Here is a 23016-nt window from a genome sequence, read left to right on the forward strand (position 1 = left end):
CTACGTGGGTCGGTTCCTGTTTCCAGGACAAGTGATTCCCCACCCTCCCCCAATCTTTGCACTTCTAGATTCGCTAATTGATCGGTTTGTAGATTTAAAACATTTGCACATCGCTAGGTATAGATTTCGGAGCAGTGCAACCCCAGGGCAAAGGCAACCTCTGCCCATTAGGTTTGACGGCTAAACAGCTTCAGGTCAAGGGAAAGCATCAGGCGCTGCAGTTCCCGAAAGTTGCACTCTGCACCAGCTCAGAAGCTCTTGGCCTAAGGAGCTAGCATTTTCCCAGTCGAGAAGCGAGCCTGAACCGTGGGACGGGAGGCGCGGCCTCCTTGGCAACGCCTCGCCGGCGGCGGTTGCTAGGGTCGCTGGAACAGGAAGCGCTTCCTAGCGAGATCAGAAGCACTTCCGGGGGCTGAGGCTCGGCTGCAGGTAAGGGATACGCTTTGGTGGGGCAGAAAGAGTAGGGCGAGGCGCCTTAGGGGGCGCCTAGGAGAGCTTTGTGCGGGAATAGGGGGCGGGGGGGGGGAGGTTTCCAGCTCCACGCCTGCGGTGAAAGCGGGTGGGGGAGAAAAGAAAAGCTCTTCTGTTTTTAGGCGATGCCTGCAGCTCGGTGCAAACCGTGCACCAAAACTACGTTTGCATTAAATCGCCCTCAGGTGTCATAGAATGGTAGAGCTGGAGGAACCCTGAGGATCATCTAGTCAGCGCAACCCTCTGCAATGCAGGAAATTGCAGTTGTCCCATAGGATCGAACCTGCACCCTTGGCGTTATCAGACTACGCTCTAACCCACTGAGCTATATTATTATTATTAATAATAATAATTAATAATAATAATTTATTGCTCTAACCCACTGAGCTATGTTGTTGTTGTTGTTAATTTATTTATTTCCATCCCTACCTCTTTCTCTTTCCTAACTGCCTTTAAAGTGTCGCTTTCCTTGTCCACAGAATAGCTAGCAATTAGTTTGGTTCTTTCACAGAGGCTGAAAGAGGGGAAGTAGGTCATGAAATGTTATTTTGTTGGTTCAGCGTTCTTGCTTTCTTGCTTTTTAAAAGTGTACCCTCTGGAAATGGGGAGTGGGTTTAGGACAGTGGAAGCAAACGTGCTGTTGCACCAGGAGGCACAAGCAAGGCATCAAAAATATTTCCCTTGGAGCCTTTCATGGGATCAGTGGGAGCGTTTTCCAAAATGGGGTTTTCAACTTGACAGCTCTGATAGCAAACAAATGTAGCGTTTGAAGTTGGTGGGAAGGAAGTCACACAGATTTTCCTACTCAGACATTAAAATCATCCTTCTAGCTTAACTTGAAATGAAACTATCCTGCTAGCAGAGAAACACGCACAGGAACATAGAGGTCCTGTCTCATACCAGGTCAGGCTTTTTGCTCATCGTGCCTAGTATATTCTACTCTCGACTGGCGGCAGCTTCCCAGATTGATTATATTTCTGTGCCACTTTTCATTCAAATGAATCTCAAAGCCACTTACAAACAATAAATAGCAATTAATAAGTAATGTTTGTTCTTTTCGTTGCAAAAGCAGAAGAACGGAAATTGTTGAAGGTGGACTTGTGCAATGGCTGCTGAGCTAGACTTCTCACCCCCTGAAATCCCAGAGCCTACGTTCATGGAGAACATCCTGCACTATGGCCTTTTCTTTGGTGCCATTTTCCAACTCATCTGCGTACTGGCCATTATCCTTCCCATTCCAAAGACACACAAAATGGTAAGGCGTTCTTATCTGCAGAGCGAAAAAGTGAAATTGCTTGTTCTGCAGCCTGGTAATTTAAGAAGGATATTGAGGAGGGGGGCTACAAAGATGGTGAGGTCCCTGGAGGTCACGCCATATGCAGAAAGGTTGAAGGAGTTGGGTGTGTTTAAAAGGCGATCGGAAAGCCATCTTCAGATATTTGAAAGGGTATTGCACAAGATGGTAGAGCAAATTTGTTTTTATGTTGCCCCAGAGGAAAGGAGATCACAAAAAAACTTAAAATCCGGATTTCTGCTTAGCATTAAGAAAAACTTCCTGATGGCATGAGCTCTTCAACTGAAACAGACTACATTGGAAGATACTTTTTTAAAGCAGAGGATGGAGGTCTACCTATTGGGGATGCTATAGCAACATATTTTCTTCACCAGCAAGGAGTAGGACAAATGGCCTTTGAGATCCCCTCATGTTCTTTGTCCATCCAGTCTCTGATTAAAAATATCTGATTAAGGATTGCCAATACCTTCTGAGGCTCATTGTCTCACTGTCAAGCAGCTCAAAATAAGACTAGCATTTAGTTTAAATCAAATCCAGTTTCCTTTTCATTTGAAGCCATTGGTTCTGTTCCCACCCTCTGGAGCAGTAGAAAACGAATTTTCTCCATCAAATTTGTGACATCCCTTCGAATAGTTGAAAATGGCTACCTTTTGCCTCTTGTCTTGTCTTTAGGTTTTAAAAAAAGATTTTAAAAGGTTATTGAAAGACTACTTTAATCCAACAATAATAAGGCTCACAAGGTTTATGGTTAGATTGGAGATTAATACAAATTCCTGGCTGAGTTGGTTGATGATTACCCAATGCACAGCTGGTTTGATGGTATTCTGGAGTGTTACTATTATTTACTAAATTTCTATGCTGTACCTTCTTCCAAAGGATCCCAGGGCAGCAAGCAGCAAAGTAATAAAACAGTACAATTAATTTTTTTAAAAAAGGTTTAAAACATTAAAGGTAAAGGGACCCCTGACCATTAGGTCCAGTCGTGACTGACTCTGGGGTTGCGGCGCTCATCTTGCTTTATTGGCTGAGGGAGCCAGCGTACAGTTTCCAGGTCATGTGGCCAGCATGACTAAGCCGCTTCTGGTGAACCAGAGCAGCGCACGGAAACATCTTTTACCTTCCCGCTGGAGTGGTACCTATTTATCTACTTGCACTTTGACGTGCTTTCAAATTGCTAGGTGGGCAGGAGCAGGGACCTAGCAATGGGAGCTCACCCCGTCGCGGGGATTCGAACCATTAAGACCATCTAAAAACATTTAAAAACAACCACATACCCTCACATCTGATAATTTCAAGGATGCCAGGAACAGTATCTTTCAGCCACCAAATGCCTAGGTAAATAGGAACATTTTAAAATTCCTCCTGAATGTTAATATGGGAGAGAGAGAGACACCTCACCAGGGAAGGAATTCTACAAACAGGGAACCACCACCAAGAAGGCTCTATCGTGGGTAAGTGCTAGCTGGGCAATACCCAGCAGCAGCAGCTCCAACAGGTACCCTGTGATTGTTTCAGAAGTGACTACTTGATCCTTCTCTGATCTACTCAATTAATAGATAAAACTGCAAATGGAAGATTCTGGCTTTGAATATAGTTATTCTAACCAGCCTGGACTTAATTTTGCGGGCCTGGTGACGCTTACAGCTGCATCTGTAACCATTGGCAACCTTTGCCCAAAACAGAAGTTTATGCCTCTTTTTCCAGTCTGCTGATGGTCATCCTTTTCCCTGGTGTCTCTTTGGCATGACTCATCTTTTCTGCCTTTCATCTGGTGTTTCATAAATGTAGATATAGTATTACTTTGGGGGAGGGGGGTAATATGTCAGAAAACCAGCTGTGGACCATATGTGTGGCAGCATTTGGACTGTTTTGGGGGGGAGGGCTTGGATGGGAGCTGTTTCATCTTCTGTAGGTAGCCTAAAAATAAACTTTCCAGTACTTAACAGACACATCGGCCCACATTTATCCTGTCTTTGGCCTAGAGAGCTTTCCTCACAGCAAAACAACATACAAAATGGCAAGAGTAGTGTCTACAAAGTGATTGAAATATGTGCCCCGAGCCCCACAGCTTTCACACAGGAATCACCTCTTTTTCCCTGTCATCCAGCCCTGCCCCATGCACACCCAAATGATGCACCTGCAGTTTGGCTACCTGTATATATTGCTGCATTGGCAGAACACGTGACTGATTCATACATGCATCACAAAATGTTCGGGAGCTGGGAGAAATCTGTGGGTTGACCTGAAAGGATTCAGCAGTTTTTTCCTATACTATACATTTTAGGATGAAAAAGGACACTTTTGCCATCAAGCATTCTAACTAATCTCTAAAACTGTGCAGGCTGGAATGATTTGAGAACAAAAGTTGGGATTCTTGGAGCATCCAACAGAGCCTAATGTGGTGCACAAGGAAGCCATGAGGATCACCAGCTTTTACATCCTCTAGATGCAGTGGGTAGCTGAGCTGGTTAGAGCGTAGTGCTGATAACACAAAGGTTGCAGGTTTGATCCCCGTATGGGCCAGCTGCATATTGATGATTCCCAGTACCTCAGGACAGGGTCCCTTCCAACTCTGCAGTTCTATGATTCTAGATCAGATAAAATGGACCATCCTGTTCAGTACAGTGGTACCTCAGGTTAAGTCCTTAATTTGTTCTGGAGGTCCGTACTTAACCTGAAACTGTTCTTAACCTGAAGCACCACTTTAGCTAATGGGGCCTCCTGCTGCCGCTGTGCCACCAGAGCATGATTTCTGTTCTCATCCTGAAGCAAAGTTCTTAACCTGAAGCACTATTTCTGGGTTAGCGGAGGCTGTAACCTGAAGCGTATGTAACCTGAAGCGTATGTAACCCGAGGTACCACTGTATTCTGTACTGGACAGTGATCAGAAACCTGAGAGTGATGACCTCCATTGCCTTTAAAGCATAGTGTCACAACAGTCATTATCTCCAGTATCAGAGGCAGTACACTTTTGAATACCATTTTCTGGGGAACACGGGTGGGTGCTGTTGTGCTAATGGCCAGCTTGTGGGCTTCCCATTGGCCTCTGGTTAGCCACTATGGAGCCAAATGTTGATCTACAGCCCTTTGGTCTGATTCAGCAGGGCTTTTCCCATGCTCTTTGTGCTTCTTAAATGGCTTACGTAGGGGACTCTCATGTTCTGTCTTGCTCTTGTGGGAGGAAACTCTTCACTTTGGAGAGCTTAGAAGTTTACATTCTGCAAAATCTCAGCACTGCCTGATGACTGACACATGCGTTGAACATGTTTGTAAAGCTGAAGGTGGGTTCCTTTGGGAAGAAAGGCAACGTATAAATTTAATAAAGAAAAAGAAAGATTGATAAAGCGCATTCATTATAGACCAGGATTGGCTATGGTTCCTTGTTGAGAGTTTGCCATGTGTTTGTTGGAACTAAACCCTACTTTGTTCAATGGGGTGCAGTCTTAGGAGAAGTGCCCAGAGCATTGCATGTGATGAATGGGTTTTCCTAATTATTTCCAAAAATTGGTTTTACTGCGCAATTGTTTTCAATGCGTTCCCTAAGTATGGTTAGTAAATTATTTAATAAATGAGTTTTACCTCCCTAAAATGGCTGGAGAATTGAATAATCGGATCATTTGAATCAGGGTTGTATTGCAGTGTACATTATTGGGGAAACCAGACATAGAACCCTCTGCAGTACACTGTTGTATTTATTTCTGATTCAAATTATATTGATTCTGAACAATAAGCGAATAGGCAGGCCTGGATGTTCCTTATTTAGGACACCAACTCTGCCTGCTCCAGTCTGTTTCCTATTGCAGGCAACCTCCATACATGTAGGGGAATCAGCTTTTGAAAAGACTCTTTGGATTGAAGATTAGAAGGCAGCAGTCATCTTCTTGCAGCTGCAGTGAACTTGGAGTCCCTGAATAATAAATGCCTCCTTCCCCATTTCCCTAGAGTGTTGAACTCTTTTGGCCAGCTTCCTGTGGGTGAATCACATCCCTTAGGAAGCAAGCCAAGTCTCCCTTCTTGGAATGCCTCGTGAGTGTGAATTGCAATAGCTCTGTAACTTGAGAAAGATTCAAGCCAAGCTCATTGATGATAAAGATACTATCAAGCTGTTCTCCTCCCCCTGTCTTGTTTGGACCATTTTCTTAGAAACTGGAAGCTACCACAGATCTCTCTGCCATTTTTCTATGGCCTTTCCCAGTTGGCACACATGGATTTTGAGACACTCTAGAAGTCTAAAACATATTTAAACCAAAGCTTGGTTAATGAGGGGAAGCAGTCTGTGTGTGGTTTCTTCCAGGAGCCTGGCTCTGTTCCCATGCATTTGTGAGATTCTTCTCTATTCTTTATTCTTCTTTTCTTAACAAGAGGATGATATGTTGGTTCCCATAGCAGAAATGTTTTCTGCGATCTTCTCTCCCAGTCAACAGAAAGACAGTTGATCAATGGGTGAAATGTGTTGTTAACAAATTTTCCAGTTCTTTATTTTAATTTGAGATGAATAAATCTGAAATTACTCTCTACAGTTGCCTATCCAGTTTAAATGTTCATTTGCATCTATTTGCTTTGGTGACCTGAATAGCCAGGTTTTGTTTTTTCTATTAAAGATTTGAAATTCCTACGCATTGAAACTTACAGAATTGAGCAGTCCTAAGGACGGACATCTGTGCTCACTTACCATGCTAAAGAACTTGCCAAGCCCAAATCTACATGTTTTATTGCCCTCTGTATGTACAGTATATACAGGAATGATCCTTTTATACATAAACAACATGGAGTCCAGCAGCACCTTAAATATGAACATACTTATAATAGCATGAGTGTTTGTGGACTAGAGTCCAGTTTTTGCTACAATAAACTAACACAGCTGTCCCTCCTGTATTTATCACAGAAAGCCCTTTAGGCATGTGCCGTTATGCTGGTATTGACAAAATAGCAAAGAAAAGATACTTTGGTGTATTACAGGCATGTGCAAAAAAACAAAATCCACCTAGCTGAGATACTACTTTTAACCAGAGATTGCCTGCTACCAGTCCTCTTTTTTCCATAGCTTTTGCCTCCCTGCACCCCAACTCCATATGTGTGTGTGTGTGTGTTTCTGTGTGTTTCTGTCTGTCTCTCTGGGGCAGCATCCATTTCCATCCTTTTGTGGCACCTCCTTCTCCAGTTCCCTCAAAATCCATAGTGCTAGCATGGTCTTTATTTTCTCTTTTTCTGCATCCTTGGCTGGCTGCTGTCAGTTCACCCTTCCCAGCTCTTTCTTTTCCTACTCACTCAGCTTAAAGAGCTTAGGAGCAAGCATTCCTATTCTGAAAATAAAGGTGTTTTTTTCCATACACAGCTCTATTTAGTAATGCTTGTTAGATATTTAGTAATGCTTGTTAGATATTTCTGTTGCCTCATGTCCCACCATGACAGCCATGGGATATACCAATAAATAACACAAGAGGGGCTCATAACGCTTTTAGTGTGCTGTCACCCTATGAACAAAATCTCTGTTGACTTTATTTCCCTTAACAAACTTTTAATAGGACACCGAAAACTATGAGACAAAAACTTCAGAAGTGGTAAAGAAACCCAAAGCTGCCACAGCATCGTTGAGCAAGAAACCCAAGAAAGAAACCAAGAAGAAGCGGTAAAACAGCTTAATGATGAAACTTTCAAGACAGGGTTACTATCGACCATTGAGCTTTCTTCAAGACTACATTGATGAAGTACAACTTAAATGTTTTGGGAAAGCTATGCATATTCTTGTTTCTGGTCAAGAGGAAGTATTTCCTAAAATGGCTTGAAGAGTATTGTTTTATCTGATCTGTTGTAAATACATGTATGGTTTACTGGACATACCTACGTAGCATGGAAGATCTTAGCAATTACTGGGGCCTGGAGGGAGCAGTTCATCTCTTTTGTGATGCTCAAGATGCGAAATGCCGGTCCCATGAAATGGGTTTTGGCCCCACAAAATGCATTTCTCCATACTTCAAAAAGACAGAGGGATCATTCACTACAGCTCATTTTGTGTGTCATTGATGAAAGGGATCAGCTCCTACAGCTTCTTATTTTGTATGCCATTGATGTGCTTAATATACCTGATTTTATATCCGAATGGGTGTGTTTTCACGTCATTTTTTAAAAAAAAGACTGCTGCTAATTATCTCCCTGTGAATATAACTTCCCTTGCATAATTTGTTCCCAGCCAGATTAACTGTCTTCCCTCTACTGTTCGTGCCTAATTACATGAGTAAGTCACCTCTCTCATCCCTGCTTTGAGATGTATTTGAGCACTCTCTTTTTTAGGTTCAGGTGGGCTGAATGAATGGGAACTATAACTCATATGCCGCAAATGATGAGTAGTAGTGAAATCTCGCAGTAGAGGTAACTGTAGGGCAGTTCTAAAATTTCCTCTAATATGCAGGTTTCAGTTCTGTTAAGTAACATGGCCTTCGTCACTCCCTTTGATAGCCGTACTGAGTTATGATGACAAGTGTAGCCAAAATGGAGCCACTGAGAAACAAAAGATTGCTTGGGCAGTGTGCTTGGGCAAACCTAGGAAAAAAACTCTAGGTGGAAGGACTCAGACCTCCAAACAACCTGCAGAATGGGGGGAGGGGGAAGCAGGAAGATGGGGAACAGGCTTCTGGAAGAAAATATGCCCTATACTCCTTGCTGTTGTACACCTCCTCTGTCTATGAGCACACCAACATAGTGGGCTGCTTTATCCTTTTAAAAATGTCATTATCTTAGCTGACGTTTCGTGTATTATGTTTTCATCCTGTATCAACCAAAGTTTTTGGGACTGATCTAACCACCTTGAAGCATGTGGGTGGTTGTCAGTTCCATTCTGAATTCAGCACTGAGAAAAGCCTAAAAGAGCAAAATTGACATACGGTGGAACCTTGGTTTTCGAACGTAATCATTTCCGGAAGACCGTTCGACTTCCAAAACGTTCAAAAACCGAGGATCAGTGGGTGGTCAGCAAAATCCATTGAAAAAAAATGGAAAGACATGCAGCGGAAGCCATTCGACTTCCAAGGTGCGTTCAAAAATGGAAGCAATTACTTCCGGCTTTTCAGCGTTCGGGTTCCGAATTGTTCATCGATGCAGCCGTTCGTGAATGTATGAACACTCTGAGGTGCAGTTGATACAAGTCCAGTTAGATGCGGTCCTCATATTTTTGACCACGTTTTGCTTCTCTCGCCAGTAATGTACTTGATGGCTACAAACCTGTATTTATTGTTCCTCTGGGAAGAGGCAACCATTTCCATTTTGTCCACTGTAGGGAGTTACTAGGAATTCAGTTGGCTACCCACCCAAAGAGATTAAGGTTGGTTACTTCTACCTGTGTTTTCTTGTGTATGGGCTTTTCTGAATTGGGTGACAACCTGCTTGAACTTCTCCAGAACGACTTTGTTATTGTGAATATTAGAACCTCCAGTATTACCTGTTCTGCAGCTTAAAGACTACTTGTAACAAATGAATATCAGAATTTTAGTCTCACTGAAATGGACCATCTGCTGGTGTCATAAAGATAAGTTACCAAAGGTTCCTTCCTGGGTGCTATAAAAGACAGGTCTCTGTTATGGGTCAGTAGCTTTCTGGTATTTTTAGTATTCCTGTCTAGCAGCTTCACGTGAATAACACTCACTGTTGCTGTTCCTGGATAATAAGTGCAGGTGGCCAGTTTTACCATTCTTCATTATTAAATGAGGTCATATCACACGTTGCATCCTTAAAGCCACCTCTCTTCGTATAACCCAGGCATGGCCAAACTTGGCCCTCCAGCTGTTTTGGGACTACATCTCCCATCATCCCTAGCTAACAGCACCAGTGGTCAGGGATGATAGGAACTGTAGTCCCAAAACAGCTGGAGGGCAAAGTTTGGCCATGCCTGGTAATCTATAAGTACTACAGCATTTTTTTTCCTAGTAATAAGAAGCTCTCCTGCAGCCTAAATACTGCAAGACTGATAAGAAATATTCAGGTGAATGGTAGATTTCCCCCATTGACTCCTCATTTTATTGCCCTTGGAAGTTTCTCTGGCAGTTGAGAGAATTAGCATAATCTATATAGAAATTAGAATTGGCTTTTCTTTCTTTTCTTTTTTTAGGAGTTCTGTCTCCTTACAGTTAATAATGGAAACAATAGAAGGTTCTCACAGGCTCCATTGAATCCAGTTCTCCACACAAAGCACACACAGCTGTATTTATTGCTTTTAGCAAAAGGCCTTTGCAAAATGTATGATACAAGCAGTAGAAATGTATAAAAAAGAAAAGGCTTTTTTTAAAAATTATGTCACCAGCATTCATTACCACCACTCCTGCCCAGAACAAAATAGTTCTGTCAGCTAATGTCCTGTGTAGTTAACAGCAATCTTTGTTAAAATACCTTCTCCTTAATTTTCTTCATGGCAATAGCATGGAGGGCTACATACCAGGTCATGTAGTCATGTACAAATCAGCAAAGCAGAAAAAAATCACATCCAATGGACTCTGGTAAGACAAAATTTTAATTGGAGGTGCAAAAAAGCTGCTCCTTGGGATGATTAAACATGAGCTGTCATAAAATGTATTGGGTAAGAGCCTCAGGTTCAGTTTAATCCCCAACACTAATACGCTGGAGGGCTGGAATTTACCATCTTCATGTTGTACCTAACTCCTGTCCTCCCATCTTTGAAGAGAATATTAAGACTATACATGCCTGCTCAGAAGTAAGTCCCATTAAGTTCAATGGGGCTCACTCTCAGGTAAGTGGGTCTGGGATTGCAGCCTAATTTAAATTCTTTCTCATGGGGAGATTCTTCTCCGAGAGGAGGGAGCAATAATTAAAATGCTGCTTGAGCCCAGTTGCGCTGCTGCGTTCCTTCCAACTCATTTTCACCAGGCCTACTTGGGAGGTTCCCAGAGGATAATGCCCCAGATTCCTGCAGCAAATTCTCTCTCCAGGACTCCCATTTTCTCCCTCTCAGTAATATGCAGGTAGGTTGTGTTGTGTTAACAGAAAACACATTTGCATATTGTAGGGTGGGGGTGGGCTTTCCCCCTTCTTTTTCCTCCTTCCCCACCCTCCCTTTGCAACACATCACTGCAAATCAGCCGCTCTTCATTATGACCTAGCTACATTTATTGTCCCTTCGAGTGAAAGTGATTATGTTAACAATGTGCCTTTGTGGGACTCCTGCGCTGGTGGAACAATCCCCTGAGGCCCAGTAATAAGTAGCTCATGACCAAAAAAATCCTGGTGGGCACAGTTCATTTAAATCCCTATTAATCTTATTCAGACCTCATTTACTTTCATTCCAATGCACTCACTCGGATGCAGTGTGGAAGAGGAACGGAAGACGCCTCTGGGCTGCTTTGAAGCAGACAGGTGCCTGCCTTGATTTCTTCTCAGTATCAGAAATGGATGGCTTCAAGCTGCCTCTCAGCAGGTTCTTTCGAAACAACATGCCGGTGCTGAAAATGTACATGAAATGAGAATGCCCTGCTGGCACAGGCATATATACGTTCAAATGCAAGGGATTGGGAGTGTCCATTCATTCATTCATTCATTTGATTTATATACCACACCCCTTCCCGAGGTCCCTGAGCAGCTGTCTGGATGCTCTCTGAAAGCAAACCAGGACATAACCCCAACGAGTCGTTTAGGAACATGGGAACACAGAAGATGCCTTATACTGAGCCACAACACTGATCTATGTAGCTCAATATTTTGACTGGCAGCAGCTCTCCTGGCAGGGTGTCGGACAGGGTCCTCTCAAAGCCCCACCTGGAGATGGTGGGACTTGAACCTGGGAACTTCTTCATGCAAAGTCGATGCTCTACCACTGAGCTACAGGCCTTCCCTGGGACCTGAAAGGGCCACACTTCTTTATTTCCAGAGGTGTTGTTTCAGGTAAGGTTGGGATGCAGGTGGCGCTGTGGGTTAAACCACAGAGCCTAGGACTTGCTGATCAGAAGGTTGGCGGTTCGAATCCCCGCGACGGGGTGAGCTCCCATTGCTCGGTCCCTGCTCCTGCCAACCTAGCAGTTCGAAAGCACGTCAAAGTGCAAGTAGATAAATAGGTACCGCTCCGGCGGGAAGGTAAACGGCATTTCTGTGCACCAGAAGCGGCTTAGTCATGCTGGCCACATGACCCGGAAACTGTACACCGGCTCCCTCGGCCAATAAAGCGAGATGAGCGCCACAACCCCAGAGTCGGCCACGACTGGACCTAATGGTCAGGGGTCCCTTTACCTTTACCTAAGCTTGGGACAGGGAGGCAAGGTTCAAAGACTTGCTGTTGGATATAGTCAGCGTTAAAATGGAAAACAATTATTTAAGTACAATTGCACCTAGCCTCTTAGCTGTGTATTTTAAGGCAGGGGTGGCCCTCCAGACACTGGAGACTGGTGCCCATAGGGATTGGTAGGGTAGAAAGCCAGTGCCAGAGGCAACTGTAGGTGAGACCAGAGCCAGTGATAGGCAGAGCCAAGGAATTATAGTTTTGTCCCCATCTTCTTCCCAGCTGTGTTGTACATGGGCAAACTTTGAGAATGAGGAGGAGGAAGCTGGCAGATAGTTGTATCTCTTGCACTGGTTGTAAGTTAGACAGCAGGGAGGTGAGGGCTGGCTGAGGAGAGATTGGGGTTGGCGGGGCATTGCCCCATTTCCCCCAGTACATCAGCCTCTACTGCCTCCAGATGCTGCTCAACTGCAACTCTCCAATCATACTTGACCATTGGCCATGTTGACTGAGTCCAACAGCATCTGAGAAGCCACAGGTTAGCAACCCCTGTTTTCAAGAGAGCAAGAGGGATTAGTCCCTCAAACAGTGGCACTTTTCACAGCCACTGTTTCCATGGGCTGTTGCTTCTGTGTCACACACACACACACCCATCTGTGATTTCTCCTTCCTTGGGTATCCCCAACCAGATCATGTTGTTGGGGAGAAAACATGGCTGAGGGAAAGCAAAACCAAACTAGAGCAAGGGTGGTGATTCCTGGTCTGGTCACATGTGTGGCCCTAAGCAATCAGGAAGGCAGTGCACGTCTCACGCCCACAAAGAAACTCTCCAACCTGAGAAATCTAAGCGATTGCACCTATTTTATTTAGTTATACAGTGGTACCTCAGGTTACATATGCTTCAGCTTACATACGCTTCAGGTTACAGCCTCCACTAACCCAGAAATAGTGCTTCAGGTTAAGAACTTTGCTTCAGGATGAGAACAGAAATCGTGCTCCAGTGGCGCGGCAGCAGCGGGAGGCCCCATTAGCTAAAGTGGTGCTTCAGGTTAAGAACAGTTTCAGGTTAAGTACGGACCTCCGGAACGGATTAAGTACTTAACCTGAGGTACCACTGTATATTTAACAAAAGCAATTGGCTGCTTAATCTAATAATCTCTAAAATCTAAGATCTGGTGATAATCTCTACATAAAATACCTGGTTCAGGGAACCTGGGGCCCTCTAGATGAGACCTGGGTAACCTTTGGCCCTCCAGATGTTGCTGAACTCCAACCAGTCCTAGCAAGCAGGGTCAATGGCCAGAAATGATGGGAATTGTGGTTCAGCAACATCTGGATGGTCTAATGGTTCCTCACACCTCCTGTAGATAATGTTGGACTGTAATCCCCTTCATCCCTGACTACTGACCGCACTGCCTGGGGCTGATGGGAGATGTAGTCCATGACCCCAGAATCCCATCCAACTCTATGGTTCTATGAATATCTGGAGGTTTAAAAGTTTCACATCCTTGATACAGCACTTGGGTCTAAGTAGCTGAGTGCTCTTTGCAGAATTGGAAGCTTTTTTCTGAAGCTTGCTTGCTGTGTCAGGAGGGAGATTTGGGAAGGTGGTAGCAAGGCTAAGCTCTTTCTTTTAAGCCTACTTTCAAATCCAAAAAAAAATCTGAAGAGCCAGCCACAGGTTCCCCATCCCTGACCTAATTCTTGGCTTTATGGACACACCTACACTAAAGCCTTTGTGGTTCCTATACTATTTTAATTGACACAGCTTTCATGAAATAATTCTGGGGATTCTCATTTATAGAGGATGCTGAGAATTCACAGAAATCCTTAGCCACTCTTACAGGTCTTAAGTCCATGGAGTTTTCTGCAGAGAATATCTGAAGCACCACTGGAATCTGAATCTTCTATCTAAACCCTTGTCCAATATCCCATGCACAGGATGTTGATGGTATAGGAGCTTTCACATAACCAGCCAGCCTGAAAGACAATACAGCACGCCACATGCACCCTGGGGGCAGAGGGAGACAATATGTGCCAAGCTCTTTTTAGAAAACCGCCACTCCTATTCCTTCCAGTAATTATGCCCATGTCTCCTTAACTGTCCTAGATCTCATTCACTCGCTTGAGAATGACGTGCTGGGCATTTTGCACAACACTCTGTGTCAGGCTAGATGGCCCAGAGATCGCAAGAATGAAAATCTGATGCTGTTGCTCTGTCCTTTTTCTAAGGCGTGTGTCCTTCACATCACCTATAGGCTTTACTTCTGCCCAACTTAAATAGCCTTCCTGTCTTCTTGCCCAACCTGGCAGGAACAAGAGAAAGGTTGGCATGCCAAATGTGTTCCTCCTCCCTCGTTGAATCATTCCACCCTTAGAGAATTGGGGGCCAGAATTGTCAAAGACTTCTAGACAGGTGAAACACAAGTTCTGGCAAACTGTGGGACGCTACCCCCCCCTTCTCAAAATCCCCCTCCCGTCACTTCTTTTTTTCAAAGCCCCCTCCAGACACAGCATGTAGACTTCAGGGGGAAATATCCCATTCACATAAAAGTCATTCCACCACTTGGACCCAGGTGCTATATCAGGGTGGGGGAACTTTGGCTCATCAGAGGCTATTGGACTACATCTCCCATCAACCATAGCCAGCTTGGCCAATGACAGGGGATGATGGAATTCATAGTCAATCTCTAGATGGTCACTGGCTTCTCAACCCCGTGCTATATAAATGCAAAGTATTATTATTATCACCAATGTAACTGTTTTAGCATGTAATCATTATCTTTTTTTCAAATTATTTTTATTAGTTTTCCAAATTGTTACAAATCAAACTAAATTACTGTACTTTAATACAATTTCTTTTAAAAAATTAGATTTCCTGCTCCTGCTGCAAACATATGTCCATCAATTTCTCCTGTAGCCACATCATTGCTTCTTTAATATGCATTTCATCCTTTACTTGTTGACCATTTTTACAGCAAGCCATTATTTCCTCCTCACTTATAAATATAAAATCCATTTCACGTGTGTACTCCTTCATAAACCTTGTTGTCTCAGACCTGGTATGCTGGGAGAGTAGATTATTATATCTTCCTTTGTTCAGTCTTTGCAGTGTTTACAAGATCGCATTCCAACTTCCACTGTTCACCACTTGTGTACAGGCTGCGGAGCATGCAGTCATCATCACCCACCAATGTTTCCTCACTCGCCCATCTTCCCTTCCTTTATCCTGAGTGTCACCTGTCTTGATCTTGGCCGCAGACATCCATGTGAGATGAAGGATTAGTCAAACTGGCAGAAATATGTCCTGACTCTTTGCCAAGAGACCGAAGGAAACGTCTCACCTTGAGAACCTTCACCTCGAAAACACCTGGAGCGAGGCGTCTCTCGTCCTGGAGTGGATTTATAGCCCTGATGAGCAGGGGTGGCTTGAGGTCACCTACTCCCCTGGCTGGTCCAGGGCAGTTTTACATTTGATTTATGCACCAGCACACATCCCTTAGTAACATGCTCAGAGAACACAGCTACTGTCAAGAGTGAAACGAGCCTCTTCATGTGAGCAAGTGAAAAAGAGCAATTGTCCATAGTGGATTTGCAGTGTTTGGTGTGTTTTTTGTTTGTTTGTTTGTTTGTTTGTTTTTAAGAAGACTGCTATAAAACTTTATTGATGCATAATTCACAAAGATGCTGTGGCTTGGCTTACTTCAGAGAAAATATAGGCGTGGTCATAACACCAAGTGAAAGGATTCAGTCAACAGAAATTTAGGTTGCTTATCTATAAAGGGGTAGATTGGAAGTCACAGGGGCTGAAATGTAAATCTCCTTCCTCCGAGACACAGATGCAATAAAAATGCTCAACTCCCTTCATAACATTAGGGACCACTGAGGAATGGCAGGGAAGACAGCAACCTCCAAATTTAGTTTTACACACTAGTTTCTGCAACAAATTTTAAGGACTAAGAACAAATGAGCTGCTTTCCAGTAAGATGGTAGTCCTTGTTTTAAAAAGAATCCTTGCAGTCTCCAGCAAATGTACCATGGTGGAGATGGGATCACCTTTTCTTAAAGCCATACTTCTTTCGCTCATAGAAGAGATCTGTTTTTGAGCTGCCCAGATTGCCAATCTTGGGACAGCCATCTCGATCTTTCTCCTGGATGGTGCATTCTTTATGCATCAGAGACACCAGGACCTCCACATATTACACAGTGCCCTTTATAAGACCCATAGTTGCACTCATCACATATGCGCACCAGTGACATAAGAGTCACAAATAACACACTTGCTATCACACTTTTCACATAGTCGTCCAATAGCCATGCCCGCCTGCTTGCGGCAGAAGATCAAATACAGGTGGTGCTTGGCCATCCCTGAAACCCTTCGCCTCGCGCCGCTGTCATTACTCTTTGCAGTGTTTAGTTGAGATTGTTTGCCTCTTTAAAAAAATGCATGGAATGGCTTTCTGATGCTTCCTGCAGTGCTGGAATTCCTCCCTCTGCAACTTACAGTACCAGTTCAGTTAGGTTAAGCACACAAGAAGAGCTTGCTGGATCAGGCCAATGGCCCATCTAGTCCAGCATCCTGTTCTCACCATGGCCAACCAGATGCCTGTGGGAAACCAACAAGCAGGATTCAATCATAACAGCACTTTCTCCCTACATGGAAGCCACTGTCATAAAGGGAAGGGTATTGGACTACCAGCTTGGAGACCAGCATTCAGATTTCCACTCCGCCATGAAACTGAGTGACCTTGGCCCAGTCATTGTCTTTTGCCCTAACCTACCTCAGAGACAGAGGTGGATTTAGGGGAGTGCAACCAGTTCGGTCACACGGGACACAGAGCCTCGGTGGCACTGCAGGAGGCACTGCAACTACTATTTAGAATGGAATATGGGGGGGTGCTGAATTTTGGTGTTGCACAGAGTGCCGCTGAAATTTGAGACCCGAGTATCAAAGCGTTAGTGTGAAGATAAAATGGAGGTGGGAACAGAGAATTGTGTATGCCAACTTGACCTCCTGGAAGGAAAGGTGAAATATAAATGTAATAATAAAGTAAGGAATAATTAAAGAAACCCTGAAGTCCACACACAGATTTCTACCCATGGTTATTGAACCAGTGGATATTTTCCTACATGTACATAGATTGAGAAATGTGGCTTCAAAGCATATTATTGGGGAGTACTTGGCCTGGGAATTTTTAGAAAGCAAAAAAATACTGAGATTTTTAAACAGATAGTGTACAGTGGTACCTCTGGTTACAAATGCTTCTGGTTACAAATGCTTCAGGTTACATGCTCCGCTAACCCGGAAGTAGCTGCTCCTGGTTGCAAACTTTGCCCCAGGATGCAAACAGAAATCACGCACCTCTGGCACGCGTGCAGCTGGAGGCCCCATTAGCAAAAGCGCACCTCAGGATAAGAACAGTTTCAGCTTCAGAATGGACCTCCGGAACAAATTAAGTTTGTAACCAGAGGTACCACTGTAATTGGTGAGTTTGAACCAGGTACACCAAAAATTGGGTAAAGTCACACCAAAGTCACATTTGGGTCCACCATCTTGATTCAAAACCATGCTTGGTAACCAAACATCAATGAAGACCCCCACCTTGGGAACCCTTGTGCTGAGTTTGACTCCGATATCTCAAGAAGGAGCCAAACCTATGCCAAAAGACAGATGAAGTCATGCCAAAGTCACATTTTGGTCCACCATCTGATTTTAAAAGGTTAAAGGTAAAGGTAAAGGGACCCCTGAACATTAGGTCCAGTCGTGACCGACTCTGGGGTTGCGGCGCTCATCTCACTTTATTGGCCTGGTCATGTGGCCAGCATGACTAAGCCGCTTCTGGCAAACCAGAGCAGTGCACGGAAACGCCGTTTACCTTCCTGCCGGAGCGGTACCTATTTATCTACTTGCACTTTGACGTGCTTTCAAACTGCTAGGTTGGCAGGAGCAGGGACCGAGCAACGGGAGCTCACCCCATCATGGGGATTCGAACCACCAACCTTCTGATCGGCAGTCCTAGGCTCTATGGTTTAACCCACAGCGCCACCCCTCATTCCACCTCAGGAAACCTCTGTAACGAGTTTGGTATCAATGTCACAAGAGGCATTTGAAAGCACAGAAAATGGATAAACCGTTTTCCAAAATATATCGTAGATGCATGCCATGTAGACATTTATTTATTCCATAAAACTTATTTCCTGTTTGGTTGTTAAAAACAAAAAACAAAACCACAAAACTCAAAGCTGTAACATACAGTAAACACTTTTGTGATTGTGACATGTGACAATCCACATATGCTTTTGTACTTTTTTTTCTGGGCTGGCAGGAAAAAAAAGTATAAAGTAGCTTAAATGAAGATTTTATAAAGCGTAGTTCAGGAAAGCACAAAATATTGCAACTTTGGTTTTAAGGTAAAAACAGCAACACTGTTACAGTGGTACCCCGGGTTACATATGCTTCAGGTTACATAAGCTTCAGGTTACAGACTCCACTAACCCAGAAATAGTGCTTCAGGTTATGAACTTTGCTTCAGGATGAGAACAGAAATCGTGCTCCGGCGGCACGGCAGCAGCAGGAGACCCCATTAACTAAAGTGGTGCTTCAGGTTAAGAACAGTTTCAGGTTAAGAACGGACCTCTGGGACGAATTAAGTACTTAACCCGAGGTACCCACTGTACCTCCACCTTACAAAGCCCAGTCCTCCTGGCAGCTATAAGAAATTGCATCTTACCCATTGCACCCTCTTTTGTGAACTGTGCTCCTTTGATCTTCATGAAACCAACCTTATCAAAAGACCCACATTATTGTGTTGTGTCAATCAGAGCTGCCCCCATACCAGGAAATGAACATCTCTGTCGACTTGTACAAACCAGTCTGGCCACTCTCTCATTACAGCTGCCTCACACTCAGCCACGTGAGCCTGTACATTCCACCTGGGTGTATGCAATAATGTTGCTTGGCTTAAGCACCACTGTCTGGTCCTCTTTGTGCTAAAACCAGACATTTGTTCTTGATCTAGTAGCTTCTAAATGCTCTTCCCTTCATGCCTTTTTTTGGGGGGGGGGCGGCAGAGGGGTTCTCAAAGCAGCCATCACAATTAGGATGGCCAGTTGAAAACGAGGACAGGGTTTTTGCACCTTTAATGTGTCAAAGAGTGAATCTGAGCTTTCGGAACAAACTGCACACCCATCAGGCTCCTCCCTCATCTATCATCAACTATTCCACCAGGCTATTAGGAGAGAGAAGTGGCAATGCAGGGACTCTCTGTCAGCTCTGATGAAAGGCCAGAAACTTTTGGCTCCCTTTTCTCCTTGAAATCTTGCAGTTCTGGCTGATCATTATAAGAATTCTGAATGTAATTTAACAAGAGCTTGAGTTGGGTTTTTATTTCCTCCTCCCTCCAAATCCCTTTTCCTTTTCTGTGGTGTATTGTAGATTGTTGCAGGGATGCGTTCATCAATACAATCGTACCTTGGTTGTCAAACAGAATCCATTCCAGAAGTCCGTTCAACTTCTGAAAATGTTCAGCAACCAAGGTGCAGCTTCCGATTAGCTGCAGGAGCTTCCTGCATTGCAATCGGAAGCCGTGGAAGCCAAGTCGGATGTTCGACTTCCAAATAACGTTCGCAAACCAGAATACTCACTTCCAGGTTTGCGGCGTTCAGGAGCCAAAACATTCAACTCTCAAGGCGTTCGGCTTCCAAAGTATGACTGTACAGTGGTACCTCGGGTTACATACGCTTCAGGTTACCTACACTTCAGGTTACAGACTCCGCTAACCCAGAAATAGTGCTTCAGGTTAAGAATTTTGCTTCAGGATGAGAACAGAAATAGTGCTCCGGCGGCCCGGCGGCAGCAGGAGGCCCCATTAGCTAAAGTGGTGCTTCAGGTTAAGAACAGTTTCAGGTTAAGTACAGACCTCCGGAACGAATTAAATACTTAACCCAAGGTACCACTGTATTCGTAAGAAATTTGCAGAGCTTTGTTTTCATTTCCCCCCCTGAATGGTAGGATAAAAATGCTATAAGCAAACAAACAATTAAAGGATTAGGGCCTCATTTTCACCTGGCCATACACACTGTCCTGGGATTGCTGTGGTCTCCTCCCCCCGCCCCCAACCATAGCCCCCACTCAGCAGATTTTGTGCTGGATGCATACCCTGGTCATGACCCCATTGATTTCAATAGGACTAAAGTGTTTGTGACTTAACTTAGTATGGATCAAATCCAGCATCTTTTAAGATTGTAGCTTCAGGCATGTCACTATCTCAGCCTCAATGTCCCATCTTCAATACAGGGATAATTATATTGACCTTACAACATTGTTACAACAAGTATTACTGATATAATTAATGGAAGCAGCTTGAACATTTAAAAATCATTAGCAGTAATAGTAGAATCATAGAATTTTAGAGTTGGAAAAGACCAAAAGCATTATCTAGTTCAACCCCCTGTAATGCAGGAATCTTTCTGGTCAACATGGGGCTTGCACCAGTGACCTTGAGATTAAGAGACTCATGTTCTACCAGCTGAGCTATTTAGTTTCCTATTTAGTAGTGTGGCTATGTTACAGGGATGCTTTCTTATAAGACTTTCTGCTCATTCCATAAAGAGCATTCTGGTTACTCATGTTTCTCATAGTGCCAAAAGTTATACATTGGAAGCATCCCAGAAAATGATTAAGAAAGAGTCACAAGGACCAGCCCATTCTTAGTTCCTTTCTTGTGCAAAGAAAAGCTATGTTCAAGTCCCAACACTGAACATTCTCTGCTGTTTGTTTTTGCAGCAGCGACAGCAGTAGGTACAATCTTGGGAGCTGAGTCATGCCTCCTGGAGCCAATTAGGGCAACTTTTGTTTCCCTTGAGGGGCTGGCTTTTCAGCCAAACTCTGCTGTTTATTGATTCATAGTGTAGCAGGGTATGTGTGAATATTTGTTGATGGTTATCTTTGCTTGGTGAGAGTATCCTCAGAGAGCTGATTCCAGTGATACACTGCTCTGCTTACACATTGAAGATGTTAAAGGGGCATGTTGTTCTGTCCTGTATGCAACCAAACTGCATCAGAATTCACATGCATCAGGGATGGGGGAGCTTTCTAGCCTGAGAGCCACATTGCCTTATAGGAAACCTCCCAAAAGCCACACTGCCAGTAGTGGGGCAGGCCAGAGGATACCATAATATATGCTTTGGAAACCTCAGGATTGTGCTATTGCAATGCCTTTTACACTGGGCTGCCTTTGAAAACGGTTTGGAAGTTTCAATTAGTGCAGAATGTGGATACTCAATGAATGACAGGCATCATATAAGATAGCACCAGTTCTGTTACAACTACAGTGGCTGCTGATTATGCTTCTGAATCCAACTCAAAATGCTGGATTTGAACTATAAAGCTCTTCAACACTCAGGACCCCAGCATCTTCTGGGTCACACTATGAATTGACGTGCACCATTAGACCTTCTTTGGAGGCCCTTCTCCAGCTCCTTTCGCAGAGGGATGCTCAAAGGGTAGTGATGAGGGAGACGGCCTTTTCAGCTACAGGATGCACTCCCTAGCAAGGGTTGCCTGGTACCTTTGTTGACATCTTTTCAATTCCAGATAAAGCAGTGTCAGATTTAGAGCAGTTCCCCTACACAAAGCGCTATGCTGAAGGGGCACAAAATTGAGAAGATCCATGATTGAGAAGATCCATTTGGGAGTGCCAATCTTGGCTTCGCTCAGGGTGCAATATTACCAAAGACGACCAAAGTCCACCCATGGCAAAAGGCTTTTCCCAAGCATTTGATAGACAGAGATTATGTTGTTTTGTTATTAGTGTGCTGGCAAGCTTCCAGCAGCTGTTATGGGGCTTGTTTGGTCTGTTTTTATGGTATTATGCATTTATAATTATGCTTTTAATATGTTGCATGTCACTTGAAGACTGCTGAGTAACAAGTGACTAACCAGTCTAATAAATACATTTTTATCTGCTGTTGTTTTCCCAGTGAATAACTTTTAGACTTGAAGGGCCATACTTGTGAATGTTGTTAGTGTGTGGGCAGAGAGCAGTAGATATTAATTTCCACCTCAAATGCACACCTAAGCTAGCCTTTTTCATTCCATTTACAGACCCAGGAAATGCAGGAGGAAATTCAACAATTATACATGCGGGACGGCTTGGGGGGGAGCTGCAGACATGAGGAATTCAGTGTTGGACTGTTATAGTCGTTCCGTCAAGTGCAAGCATTTCTGCTTGCCTTATGGAATTATTATTTAAAATTTTATACCGCCCTTCATCTGAGGACCACAGAGTGGTTTACAATATAAAGGTAATACTCTCCGTTCTCCTTTCCTCTCCCTGCATATAGGACTCAGCTACACTAAAAAAGGGGAAAAGAGAGGACCCAAATAATTACCGCCCAGTCAGTCTGACATCAATACCAGGGAAGATTCTGGAGCAGATCATTAAGCAAACAGTCTGTGATCACCAATAGTCAGCATGGATTTCTGAAAAATAAGTCATGTCAGACTAACCTCATCTCGTTTTTTGACAGAATTACAAGCCTGGTAGATGAAGGGAATGCAGTGGATGTAGCCTACCTTGATTTCAGCAAGGCATTTGACAAGATGCCCCATGATATTCTTGTAAAGAAGCTGGTAAAATGCGGTCTTGACTATGCTACCACTCAGTGGATTTGTAACTGGCTGACTGACCGAACCCAAAGGGTGCTCATCAATGGTTCCTCTTCATCCTGGAGAAGAGTGACTAGTGGGGTGCCACAGGGTTCTGTCTTGGGCCCGGTCTTATTCAACATCTTTATCAACGACTTGGATGATGGACTCAAGGGCATCCTGATCAAATTTGCAGATGACACCAAACTGGGAGGGGTGGCTAACACCCCAGAGGACAGGATCATACTTCAAAACGACCTGGACAGATTAGAGAACTGGGCCAAAACAAACAAGATGAATTTTAACAGGGAGAAATGTAAAGTATTGCACTTGGGCAAAAAAAATGAGAGGCACAAATACAAGATGGGTGACACCTGGCTTGAGAGC

At 43.9% G+C, this 23016-nt stretch overlaps 2 protein-coding genes and 1 pseudogene across 5 annotated transcripts in view; 1 reads left to right on the forward strand and 2 right to left on the reverse strand.

Annotated features, from left to right (window-relative positions):
• Nucleotides 1–18956, reverse strand: part of GHRH (growth hormone releasing hormone) — a 30914-nt gene extending 11958 nt beyond the window's left edge. The window contains exon 1 of the mRNA XM_083619260.1: nucleotides 18765–18956. The gene's annotated coding sequence lies outside the window, so the exon portion shown is untranslated. The remainder of the gene's footprint in view (nucleotides 1–18764) is intronic.
• MANBAL (mannosidase beta like) lies at nucleotides 352–7865 on the forward strand. 3 transcript variants are annotated; one of them, XM_083619297.1, is made up of 3 exons: nucleotides 352–429; nucleotides 1541–1726; nucleotides 7291–7865. In XM_083619297.1, exons 2-3 carry the CDS (start codon nucleotides 1577–1579, stop codon nucleotides 7396–7398), a joined length of 258 nt encoding a protein of 85 aa, XP_083475423.1. In that variant the 5' UTR covers nucleotides 352–429; nucleotides 1541–1576; the 3' UTR covers nucleotides 7399–7865. The 3 variants fall into 3 exon arrangements, with proteins under 3 accessions (XP_083475423.1, XP_083475425.1, XP_083475424.1); XM_083619299.1 differs by having other exon boundaries at nucleotides 374–429; nucleotides 1547–1726; XM_083619298.1 differs by having other exon boundaries at nucleotides 393–429; nucleotides 1544–1726.
• On the reverse strand, nucleotides 15613–16402 carry LOC310764801 (PHD finger-like domain-containing protein 5A; annotated as a pseudogene). The gene has a single exon. The product of its transcript is annotated as a PHD finger-like domain-containing protein 5A (transcript).
• Nucleotides 18957–23016: the final 4060 nt, after the last annotated feature.

This window comes from Podarcis filfolensis (assembly GCF_964270895.1).
Source record: "Podarcis filfolensis genome assembly, chromosome: 6".
NCBI lineage: Eukaryota > Metazoa > Chordata > Lepidosauria > Squamata > Lacertidae > Podarcis > Podarcis filfolensis.

Excerpts from the sequence above, each read along its gene's own strand:
- MANBAL (XM_083619297.1), top strand. The coding sequence starts at position 1,577 with ATGGCTGCTGAGCTAGACTTCTCACCCCCTGAAATCCCAGAGCCTACG. Across the intron at positions 1,727-7,290 it reads TTCCAAAGACACACAAAATG|GACACCGAAAACTATGAGAC; the intron begins GTAAGGCGTTCT and ends AACTTTTAATAG.